General features: G+C 36.8%; 1 protein-coding gene across 1 annotated transcript in view; it reads left to right on the top strand.

Moving 5' to 3' along the window:
• Positions 1-13072, top strand: part of LOC108977781 (frizzled) — a 198248-nt gene that overhangs the window by 78225 nt on the left and 106951 nt on the right. The window contains exon 4 of the mRNA XM_018947677.1: positions 469-694. Within this exon, the coding sequence (XP_018803222.1) occupies positions 469-694 (226 nt within the window). The remainder of the gene's footprint in view (positions 1-468; positions 695-13072) is intronic.

Genomic DNA, 13072 nt, shown 5'->3' with positions numbered 1-13072 from the left:
ACCCTATATCTGACTCTTTTAGTTTTAGGACTTACAAACAACCGTTATGTGAACAAAACTATAATACTCTCTTTAGCAACTTTGTTGCGAGAGTATCATTATAAATTTTCTTTCTTATTGGCAAAATATAATAACAATAAAAAAAAAATTCTTTTAAGCAATATAAAGCAAATAAAATGAAATGTTAAAAATATTTTTTACTAACCCACAAAAACAGTCATAACAATTTCCATTACTTTACAGTTATGTAATTGGTTTCCCCTTTTGCATTACAACGAATTCGAAAACCATTAGCCAATCACTCAAATGATTAATATCTAAAATATTGCCGCTCAAAATATTTACTATTAATAAGCATTTTTGCATAATATTTCACCACTTACCATAATTAAAGCATTTTTATTACAACACAAATACAAACAAACACACATTATAACTGTTTCGTGTTTTCTGTTTTTGCACCCGCAGGGTCATCGTCAAACCACCGCTTGCACGGTTTTATTTATGGCGCTGTACTTCTGCTGCATGGCCGCCTTTGCTTGGTGGTCGTGCTTGGCGTTCGCCTGGTTTTTAGCCGCCGGCCTCAAATGGGGTCACGAGGCGATCGAAAATAAATCGCATTTATTTCATTTGGTCGCCTGGGCCATACCGGCGTTGCAGACAATTTCGGTGCTGGCATTGGCCAAAGTTGAAGGTGAGTGCAACCAACAAATACTATTTACTTATATAATATAACCACAAATAATTTTATTGCGCGGAGGTTGGTGGGGGTAGTATGAGGGCAATTTTGTATGAAAGCTCGTATTTACATAAAATAAAATCACAACAAAAGCATAGCAAAGCGTGCAATAACTAAAAGCAACAACACAGGCGGCTAGCAACGCGAAATTAAATGGAAAAGCATTTTTTGTAAAGAAAAAATTTATGGAAATCATTTGCCAAATGGCTTTATTTGTGTCGCAATTAAGTGCTGTGTAGTTTTCGGAAATGTTTTTATACGCGTTTGATGGCATTACATAAGTGAGTAAACAGTTATTTGCTCTTTTGTGAATGTAAATAACTTAAATTATTTGAAGTGAGTGTCATATACTATGGGCAAAAATTAGTAAGACTCTGCTGATAATTTTAAAATTCTTAATTTATTCTTCAAAATTTATGTTTTCCACCTAAAAGTTAAATTTTTCCAATCCTCGAAACAGTTATTGCAGTACATTTCCAGAATAGTCTTCAGTGCGAGTAGCAATTCACGTTTTATGTCTTCAATTGACCCGAAATGGTTTCGCTGAAGCGATCGTTTGAGCTGGCTGAACAGCCTGAAGTCGCAAGGAGACAAACGTGGTGAATACGATGGTTGCGGCATAATATTGGTTGAAAACATCATGAAGAATCAATGCAGTATGCGACGATGCATTATCATGGTGCAAAAGCCAAGAGTTGTCGGCCCTCTTTTACGAATAGCTACGCGCAAACGACGCATAACGCTGTAAAAACATTCCTTGTTAACAATTTGCACCACACTTCGATAATCGAAGATAACTACCAACACAAAACCTTGCTTTAAACCGGCCTTGACGTGGTTTCTTTGGCTACGGCTCCCCTTTGGCATGATAATCGGCCGATTGATCGTCTGTTGCTGACCTGGTAAGCATAAATTCAAGACTCATCGTTAGTAATAAAACCTTTCATGGCAACCTGGTAGTCAGAAAGCATTCTTTCACAGACTTTAACGCCACGTTGTTTTTCGAAAAAATTGTGTATCTGTTGAGGTAAGTGGTCGCATGTTGTTCTGTTGAACCACAATTGTTCTCCTACTTCTACTATTGCGCGTTTTCTGCCTTCATTGCTTTTCCTTCCATTATCTCAATCTATTACTCTTTTCTGCCGCTCCCTCCAACTCTAAACTTTTTATCACTCTCCTTGTCTAAATACTTAACAGATCTGCTATAGAAATCCTGTACCAATTCAAGCCTCTCGGCTTTCTCCATGTATCAACCAATTATGCATTCGGGAAGTGTTAATTGGAAATGTTATGTTTTCAGCAAAATTAGATGAAATAATCGTCTTCCGTCTAGGAAATTGGTAAATTGCTTTTCAACACAGCAATTAAAGAAAACCTCTTCGGTGACAAAGAGTGTGCTTTCGATTCTTTATATACAGATAGCCAACTTTGAAATCACAAATATCATATCGCATATGGATCGAAAATTGCTTACAGTAAGTAGTCTTATTCGTGGTAACTGTGAAGCTGAACAACCCAGAGAATGCAACAGGTACTTCCTTACAATTAGTCTCTGGAAAAGAGGGAATTTATATGCCACTGGCTACATGTAAATATTTAATAGTTTGTCGAGTTATAAATTTAGCGGTGCCTCAGTGTAGGAAATCCCTAATAGTAATGAGTCACACGTGGCAAGAATGGAATATGGGTCTCACATGTGGACTATTAATATTCAAAAGGGATAATTTGAGTTTAGAAGTATTAACAGGTCACTGCCTAATTGGCTAACATGCCAGCAGACTACGATCATCATAAAATTGCTAGAATGTCAGAAGGTGGAAGAAAAGCCGACGGTAAAACATCTTCCGTGAGAATACAAGGCTTTATATTGAAGAAAAAAGAAACGGTCAAGAGTGCTTGGACGATGCTTCGGATTGCACAGATAAAACTTTGTATGTATTAATGAACTTCATTAGACGACATAATAGAGTGAGGGTTTGGTTTCACAACTGGACATCCAAAGGCCTCGTCACACCACAACTTTGACGCGCTCTATAAGGCCCGAATATGGATACTATAAGTTAAAATAGAGTTGGCACACTGATACTCATATTCTTTTGAGATCTTTACTCTTCATATTGTACTCTCCCTATTGTAGTAGTACATGCACTTCAGAGTGCATGAAGTTGCCTATGTGTCCAGTTAGGTGGAGTAGATACTACAGAGGGCCACAAGTTTGACCTGAAGTCTTAACATAAGTTTGTTGAACTATCCAAGTTTCAAATTTTAGTGTAGAGCAGTTTACACTAAAGCTTTTGTAACCATTCGCCATTTCGTCGTGCGTCTCAAAAGCCACAGCGGCTGCCCACCTCCGCACGTAATATGAATGCTCAAATTTCCGCCAACAATCATGGCAACAATTGAGTCATTAAATATTGACATTTGTTGCCATCACCTCGTCGACTCAATTATCATAAAAAAGTAATCTTTTGACCGTCATTATAAGTAATGTGCTTGCGCGAGCCTACCTAGACCACGAGCGTACCTAGTGCTGGTTACGCGTATGTGTGGCTGTTGAAGAGCTGAACTCGCATGCTCAAATATAGACAATTCGCATTGAGGCAATGAGTTGAGTTACAACAACAACTACAACCGTAGCGTATACGAAAACCATTTATAGCTTATTGACCAGCTTTGCATGCGTTGGCCTTTAAGGCCAACCCAAAAGCCGGAGCCGAAACCAAAGCCAGTCAGCTATCAGCGCGCCGTACCATAATAAATGGTAATGTTGATTGTAATTATGGAAGCATTTTGGCGGCGTCGTTGGCGGCTGTGATTACACGCTAGGCATTTTTTGCGCTGTGAGAAAAAATACTTTATTTTTGTTGTCGGTTTTTTCATTTTTAAGTTTATTTTTTTGTTTAGCTGCCATTTCATTTTTTGTTCTAGATTTAAATTTTTATAGCGTGTTGCCACGTTGTTGCTGTAATTTAATACCTTCGACTCTGCGGCATGAAAATTTTATCTTTTTACGGTATTTTTATTTTTCGTTCAAACTGGCGTCGGGCGCGTTGTAATCTGAGTCTATTTTTTTCAGATTTAACATTTTTTTCTGCGCTGGTTACGCCTTCCGTAAGCCGTTCTGGGTGGAGTTCTTTTTGTTGTTGCTTAGGCGCTTTTTTGCAAAGATTCTGTTTCTGTCGCTTTGTTGTGGTTTTATTCTTGTTTTATGGTATGTTTTTTTTTCTGCGCTTTGCGTTTTGTAGGCCAAAAGGCAAAACTCATTAAATTACCGCAACGCGTTGTGCTCCTCGCCACCACATTATAAATTGTTTAATGTGGTTTAAATGAGCTTAATATGGTCTAAAGACTGGTTAAAGGTTTAGCGTTAATGTGTTTGTAAGGGGATGTGAAGAGCGCGAGAGCGTAAAAGCAGGCGCTCGCTTGCCGTGACAAGTAAAAAAGATGAGAAAGCCTTTGATGCGCGGAAATGCTGTGTTAAGCAGCGCATTAGTCTACCTTTAATTAACGGTGCTTTATTATACAATCCAAGTATGGCTTTTATATTTTTTATTCAACTTATAATATTCTAAAAGAAATATATTTAATGCGAGAAAAAGTGTGTGAATAACTCGCATTATTATACTAATTTTTATATAAACCAGCTGAGAATTCCACACACGCTTGAACGAAATACATTATTTGATTTCAGTCGAACAATCGCTTATGTATTTATTGCTTTCTATTAAATTATTTCTATTCAAATAATAGGATTATTTGATTGTATCATTGCCAAAATGTGCGCTATAGAGTCTAATATCATCACGAATTCCCGTGTTCAAAAATGTTCCAAAAACTTCTCCCATAAATTTTGCATATGTTATTCGATTTAATCTAGCTCTTTCAACAAAAAATAAAACAGAAAAAAATAAGCTAATTCAGCAATGCTGTAACCCAAGTTCTTATAGACCCTTCAATGTAATCTCTGTCAGTTATGATAACAGCCTTATTTTTTGTATTCACTATATGCATAAAAACACCAACCTTGAAAACCTTTCTGGTCCACTTTTTTGACGTACTACTTCAAGTTAAAATAGTCGCTTTTTATCGCTATAACGAACTATTGACTCGTATTGAGGCCAAAATTTAAATATTTCGAAATTCGAGAACATTATTTTTGACCTGTAAACCAGATTTATTCACAGCCTTCTCCTAGAAACCTCTGTTGTACACATTATTGACATACTATTTTTACCGAGAATAATGAATTCTTATCGCTGCGACCTGCTTCGTCATATCTTTCAAATATTTCGAAAATCTATAGCTCTATTTACCGCTACACTAGTATCCGAAATTAATTGAAACCTGACAAGCTTTTTATTCACGCGGTCTCGTAAGAATACAGGATGATTGCTGGCCTATTCACTGGTTACAACATACTGCCATAATGCCGGATGGTAATAACGATACATCGAGAAAGCGCAGGGAAGTAGACATGACAGACGCTGAAATAATCCCTCTGCTAGTGTCTGGGCATAACTAGAACATATGTTAAATATCTGGAAGCTTCGCAGTGCAAGCGGCTGGATGCAGTATCAGAATTAGATATCCAGTCTCTATTATACGTCGCCAGAAGTATTTGAAACTGAACTGGCATTACAATAGACCTCTAGCTTCTATGGCGTAACAGCCAGCCAGTATAACATAACCTAAACTAATTGATATTTTACTTTTACTTTATTTCCATGATTTAATCCAAAAATCTTTAAATAGAAAATCAAGCATTTTACACTACCGTTTTAAAAGTTCCAAGGACAGTTGGCTTGATGTAGATAGATAGAGAGTAAAATTGAGTCCTTGCACTGCGACCTAGGGACTATTGTCCCTTTATCACATATGGTTATAAAGGTCCATCATTCTGGACAATTCCAGTAGGATGCTGGTCGCGACTGAGGTGATGTAATCCCTGTCCACGTAGATGGAACCTGGGGCCTTGAGCCTGCTTTTCCAATGCAGAATCAGGTGTACTGGAGTTTGCGCAAGAGATTATGCCTATGTTAGACAAGTTCTTCCTGAGCCCGCAGCTTTCCTTACAACTTGTAAGCTTGTACCCTATCAAAAGTAGCTTGACATTTCTGCTGCTAAACGTAACCGGAGTGGACCCGAACGTTTACGCAGGCAAGGACTATCGACTCGGCAGCAGTCCTCCATATTACTGCAGGGATCTTTTCCTTCGCTACGCAATGACAACAGTCGTTTTGACAGCGGAGTATGCAACGAAGGTTCACTCTACTAGTACCTGTAAGAAATCAAAAAGAAATTAAGCAAAGTTCTTAACACAGCGATGGGTTACTATCGCATGTACTGTTTAAAGTACTGTTGCAAAATCTTCAGAGAAAACTGTGGAAAGGAAATCCGTGCTTCTGGGTTCTTTTTTGGTACCGAGTACAAATACTTATGAGCTTCTGCTTGTGACTAGTTCTGGAGACAGCGACATACGAAGGTTTCACACAAAGCGACCGCTTTCCTAAATATTTTTACTTCTCTTGCAGTGTCTTTAAATCTTCAAATGCGACAATTTTTACTTATTTCTTAGTTCCTTCCCGCTCAAACTTTTTTCGTTAGTCCATTCATATTTCGCCTTCGGCTCTGGCTATTAATCAATTACATTGCTGCCTGTGAACCAACGCCGACTATAATTTTGAGTAAAGGAAAAATTTCAATTTCCTCAGCACATAATGACAGGCTACGATTAATGAGCCATAATTTGCTAAACACTTTAGGCGAACATGTAAACGGCGAAAATGCGAAAGAAGAGTAAGAGGTAAAAGATTTTCATAATATTCAAATCCAAGATTATTATTTAAAGTGTAGTTAAAAAATTGAAGAATCGTTGGAAACATATTAAATAACAACTACAGTTCTTCAGACTTGCCGCCACTAATAACCGAAAATCACAACTCCATCCAGAGATGGATGTAATTCAGCATACTTAGCGAAGCAACATATGCCACGTCAAACGAAGCAACATACGGGCAAACTAGTTTAGCTAAGTGCTCATCACTTGACAACGCGCTGCCAGTAAATCTCTTAAGCCGGCCGTCAATTGGCATCATCGTCCATACCCTCGAGCACGCAACTCCACGGGCGACGCCGGCATTTAGCGTTCATTTAATCTCATTTGTTTATGCTTCGGCAATTTTTCATAATTTTTGAAGATATATGTGTACATATTTATGTGCTTAAATATCATTAATTTTGGAAATATTTTTTGGTAGTAATTACCATGACTCGCCATCGCACACTTCACACTTACGCATGCGAAAAGCGAACGCAACAGCCGCAGCGCGTTTATCGCGGCTCTGTTGGAGCACCGTTGGAGCTTTCAAGTTCTCGCATACATATAGTTGAAGTCGCTGTAAAATAAAGAAAAAAATTAAAAAAGACAAGCGTCCAAATGAACTGCGTACACTTCGCGAGTAAATAAACATTTAAGTACGCGCTGTACGTGATTGGAATTTATAATTTTGACACGTTTTGCGTTTAGTTCGTCGTTTCTTATTTTAGTTTAAATACAGCTGGACATTTCTTTGTATTTTTTTGTAGACACACGACGTTTAATTGTTGACAGAATTTAAATGTAGACAAGCGTGGTGTAAATTGAAGGCTTTACGAAAAGGCGCTGTCAAAGTGAGTCATCCTGCAGTTGTGGTAGGAGTTGGACGTGATTTAGACTTGTTTCTTATGAAGTTTCGAAATGCTTTATTTTAACAAGCTAGGTTAGGTTACGTTAATCTGGTAGGGCAGTGAGCCACGCATAAACCAGTTTTGTCCTTTGCGATACCAAATGGCGATCAATTGCTTGGTTCACGAAGAGTAGTCACTCTTTACGATGCCTCCACTTGACGCGAATTTTAACTGAATCGCCGCCCTCACTATCTATACCTCTTCCAGTGTATGATACCGCGGGGACTCCATATGCTTACTAATGCGAGTCAGTGCGTGTCTGAACTTAATTGCGGCCGAAGTCGGATCGCCGTACTATTCGGTATCGTCGTCGTAGTCAAGGAAAGATGTTCCTAGATGTCGATTCCGTTTTCAGCAGACGACAGCAGGAATGGTTTCTGCGCAAAATACTCCCAGGTGGCTCATTGCACGTCCAGCAAACCCCACTCAACTAACTCGGTTCTCCGTATGATCCAATCGCGTTGAAGCAACACGTTTCCTGAGCCTTCCGTCAGATGACTTAGATAACATCCAACCTGAACCTTATCACCCAAGTTGAGATAACCGATAAAGGTCATATTAATAACCACGAATAGTTGTTGAACCCCCTCGACGTCCGTAGGAATTTTGTAAATGTTTGCATTCCACTATAACATTAGTTTTGTTTGAGTGAAATGCACTTCGTAAGATTTATTGAACTCGGTGGCAGATCCACGGGATGGGGGCTAACTGCGGAGAGTTCCCACCCTAAAAGTTTAGAGTTATGAATTGTATGCATCATAGGTGACACTCCGCGTAGAAAAGAACTTTGAATTGCAAGTACAAAATTATGTAGGACTCGACTTCGATTTTCATACAGCTATAGGTATGCCGGCTCCTGGTTTATTGTATAGTGAAATGAGCATAATAGCTACTGATTCAAGGCAATTAAAAGCTTCGCGTCTACTCAGATGTACCGGAACTGATAAATTTCGTCTTTATTTATGCTAACGAGTGTTTTTTTCGAGCTCGCATATATTTGGTGTAGCTCTTTATTATTTTGTTTACTTATAAAGGAGTCATTTAGGAAGGGCACAAAAGTAGATTTACTGTCAGAAAATAGGTTAAGGTGGTTTTTAGATCGTGATATTGAATTTAAGAAGTAACACATGTTCCATGCCTTATACTTTGAGACTTCTTAAACATTTTAAACAATACCCGTCGATTTTTTCTCTATGAGCTTCTGCTTTTAGTATCGAAAAAGCTCTATTTTGCTAATAATTTGTCGAATGCCATGGAGTAGCTTCACTTACATCAAAGAAAATGCTGTAAAACACATTCTTCAACTTTAAAGTGTCGCTCCAGCTCCTCGTATATGTTGCAAAATTCCCAAATGTAGAGAAACTCTCATAAAAGTTTTAAAGTGCCAGCAATTATTAGTTGCCAAAAATAAAATAACAGACTCCATACACTCTCACCTAAGGGTGCACACATCCTTCATATCGGCGGCGTAAATCAGCAGACGTCAGCTGTGAGTCGAACCCTTCGACATCGCTCCGGCGCGCACGAAAAGCAACCCCCTAAAACTTTGGCTTGTCAGCAGCGTGTGTGCGCCATAAAACTTTTCGGTACTCACAGCTTCTAATTCTATTTACCTGCTCTACTTTGTTGAAATTTTCGCACAACAAATATCAGATTTCAGTTTTCACATTTCACATTTTCTTCACACACACATACATACCAGCAGTTAGTGGAGTAATGAAAGTGAAATACCTATTTTACGAGAGTTGCCTAGATTTGCAAAATTTCACTGCAACAGGCTTGAGATTTAATAACGCTTTTAAGCAAGTTGCGAGTAGATGTGGCAAGCAATGAGACTCTGCATCAAAAGCTCTACCATTATACAAAGAAATGCTAAATAAAGTTATACCTAAAACTTATATTTGCTCTGCAATACTGTCCACTCCCCCACAACTGCTGCTCTTCCTCCAACGGCTTCCTTTGGGGTTAGTGACTGCGCGAAATTTCTATTTCATTCCAAATTTAATTTTTGGCAATGCAGATGAAAATGTTTATGCTGCAGGGTTGCTCATACAAATACACAGCCAAAAACATGAAAGTTTGTCTGCATTTGCTCCCCTCATAATACATAATTTGGCTTTATTGCCGTCTCAATGGGGTAGACCTGACTTTATGCTGTATCGTCAAGTGGTCGCGTAGAGATTTTAATGGCTCTACTGATTTGCGAAAATGTTTGTTTTGTCGAGGGTTGAAAGTAAAAATTTGCGAATACAGCCGAGAGCAAGTGCAAATAATAATGAAAGAAAATTTGCTCTTCAACCACTTGCTTTGTCGCGTGCAAAAATGATGAATTTCCTGGCAATTTCAGGCTGCATTGAATTGAAAATATTATTTTAGTGTTTAGGAAATGGAACTCTTTAAAAATACTTCCACATGGAGATTTGTGAGCGAAACGAGAAGAGAGAGTTGAGTGTCATTAAAATGCATAGCAAAAGGCTTTTTTCCCCATCACTCGTATATCTCAAGCAATTCCGCTAGATATTTTTAAGAAATAAAGCTGATTGGGGTAAAAAAGTAATATATGGTAACCGTGTGCTCTATTTTTTTTCATAATCGCGCTAACAAGTATTTTCTATTTATATTCGAAACTTATAAACCCTTAAATAATAACAGTTTGACTTGAAAACATCGATTTTAGGTTTAAGGTTCATATTAAAAGCTCCTGATCTTGTTAAATATCTCCGAAATTGCGTACAAAACAAAAACCGAAGAAGCTCTGGGCTTGACCTTTTTTTACCATATGCTATCCATAGCTATATATAGGTATCCATAAAAAAATACTTTGTATGCTTAAATAATGTTGCCACATTTTTTCATATTTTCATTTCGGTATAGCTAATTTTTTAAGAAAAAATTTCTTCATTTAAATATGTGAGGTATTGAATAGATTTTTAATGTGTTTAGAACGTGTTGCAGACAACTTTTTATTATTTTTTTCGAACAGTGTTGCCATTTTTTTTTTATTTTGTTTCTGTGAGGTATTGAATAAGTTTTGATTGTGTATACAACTTGTCCCAGAAAAATTGTAATAATTTTTTTTTTTTTTTTGGAATAGGGTTGCCACTTTATATTTTTTTGCAACAAGAGTGTTTTATTTGTCCTATTTCAGCGAAATTTTAATTTTTGTTTTTAGCATTAAAATTCTTTTCCTTATTTTTATTTCAAAACAAGGTTGCCATATTGTTTAGGAAAAATTAAAAATTTTCTTTGCCTTATTTTCTTATGATTTTACGTTTAGTGACCAAAATATATTTGTTTTTAATAATTTTTATTTTGAAACAGGGTTGCCATATTTTCCAGAAAATTTCAAAATTTGTTTGACCCATTTCGGCGTCATTTTACATTTTGTATTAAAAAATGATTTTTTTTTTATTATTTTTGTTTCGAAACAGGGTTGCCATATTTGTTTAAGCATTTTTCAATAGCTAATCCTGTGAAATGCTGAAGTATTTTGCAATATTCATTTTTTCTTTAAAAACCAGAAGAAAAAATTGAGGGTGATATATAGGCTCTGATAGGGTTGCCACATTTTTTATTTTTACAATTGAATATTATTGGCAACTATATAATTTTATAAGGCATTATTTTTAAGCTAAAATGTGAAATATTGCCTACTTTTCTTAGAGCTGTACAAAAATTGTTGACGAAAAATTATTTTTCGCAGAAGGTTGCCAACTTCCAAAAAAATCTTACGGCAGATATTTTGGTATTTTAACGCTCTTTGGCTGGTTTTGCTTTTATTTGGTTTTTTTTTTTTTTTTGCTATCGTGGCAGGTCTGCTCTGTGTTTTTGGCTTTATATTGCTTAAGCGCCTGAAAGCATGCTTACAATTTTCAATTTTTGGCAATTATTTAGCTAAAAATGCCAACATTTATACATTTTCTCGACTCAAATTGGCTAGTTGAGCGCACTGCACACTTTTGTAACAGAAACTTCTCATATTAAAATTTATTATTAACTAAAAATTCTAAATTTTTGGCAAACTTTTTGCGTGAATTAGCAAATTTGCTAATTCGGAACAAAAACTGAAAGTTTAGAAACAAAAATTCCGGAAATATTAAAAATAATTGCCAGTGTTGCATATGGCAATGAAGCTTTATGCTGTCTACGCCTTGAAATTCAACAAGCGTCTGACAATACCAAGAAGACTTCATCAACTTCCAAAGCAAATGGCTGCACCCGAAAATTCGCAAGAACCGAACAAACACATACACCTATGTATGTATATGTACATCTATATATATACTTACTTTTCTTGCAAAATTTATACGCAAAACGTGAGACACCACGTACATTACATACATACGTTTGCAGGCGCGTTTTATCTGCTGTCTGTCATTGACGAATTCTGCGGAATTCTGCAGCGTTTCGCCGCTGTGTGGCGCATTCTAATACGCCGCTTCTAATGAAAAATGAATATAAAAAACAATGTAATAAAGCCAAGAAAATGAAATAAAAAAGGTATAAGTAGAAAATGAAAACACGCAGAAAATATTGATGAAGCCGCAGCAGCAGCGACAGCAATTGAAGCATATTTCAGCTGACAGACTGAGGCTAAGGTGGGGACCGCAGTACGCCGAGCCGTGAGCATGACGGATTGTTAATTTGTAAATTTGCATATTTCGACACGCACGCGTTAATGCCACACGCACACACAAACCCGGCATAGCGATAATAATAGCAAAAGTCAGCGTTAGCTTTAATCAAACAATAAAAGAAAGAGTCTGACAAGTTAATAAAGGAAATGAAAATAATAACCAAAGAAAGATGATAAATGCTTGGCGGTGCAGTAATTGGACGAAAGTTGGTGGGGACAGAGAGGCCATTAGGATTCTTAGGTGGTCTGCCGTCTGCTATACATTTTCGCTTTTATTTACGGTATATCGCACATCTAAATTCCGCAAAGCGAAGACAAGATTGATATCGGATTTCTGACATCCGGGACACGCCTTTCGGAACATATAATAGTGATACAGTCTATTTTTGCGTCCTTTAGAAGTTTAAAGTTTATCTTTGCACATTTCAGCACTCACAAAAAATGAGAAATTCTATCTCGAGGTTATCGGCCTGAAAAATTTTGGAGTTTATTTTTGTTAAATTTAGCTGTAGTCTTAAAAAAATTTCTTCATTCATTGCATATACCATATAATGGCCTTTAGCACCAAAAATTTGATCCTGACGCGGCCTCAAGTTGTAAGCATGAACTATGAAACCCAATATAGAACCAACAATGGATAGTGATTGTAAGAAGAAACACAAAAAAGCTAGAACATGGTTATCAAATTAATTTTGGAAGTACTTAAGCCGAGAGAGAGATGTTCAAACATATATGTTTAAGGAAGATAAGAACCAAGAATGAATCTGTTTAAACAAATTTCGATTATTATTTCAGTACAATTTTTTTCGAGACCACCACAACTATTAAAAGAAAAAATTAGCGTTCTGCAAACAGTTAGTCGAAGAGCTGACGATTTTTAGTACAAGTGGATAGAGGTCTTCATTAAATTTGGCTTCATGGATTAACATAATTTTACAAAGGCTTGCGGATTAAACAAAAAAAAAAAAAAA

Source organism: Bactrocera latifrons, unplaced genomic scaffold (assembly GCF_001853355.1).
Source record: "Bactrocera latifrons isolate USDA-ARS-PBARC rearing strain unplaced genomic scaffold, ASM185335v1 scaffold_95, whole genome shotgun sequence".
In the NCBI taxonomy this organism is placed as follows: domain Eukaryota; kingdom Metazoa; phylum Arthropoda; class Insecta; order Diptera; family Tephritidae; genus Bactrocera; species Bactrocera latifrons.
This window is presented reverse-complemented; position numbering and strand designations above follow the sequence as displayed.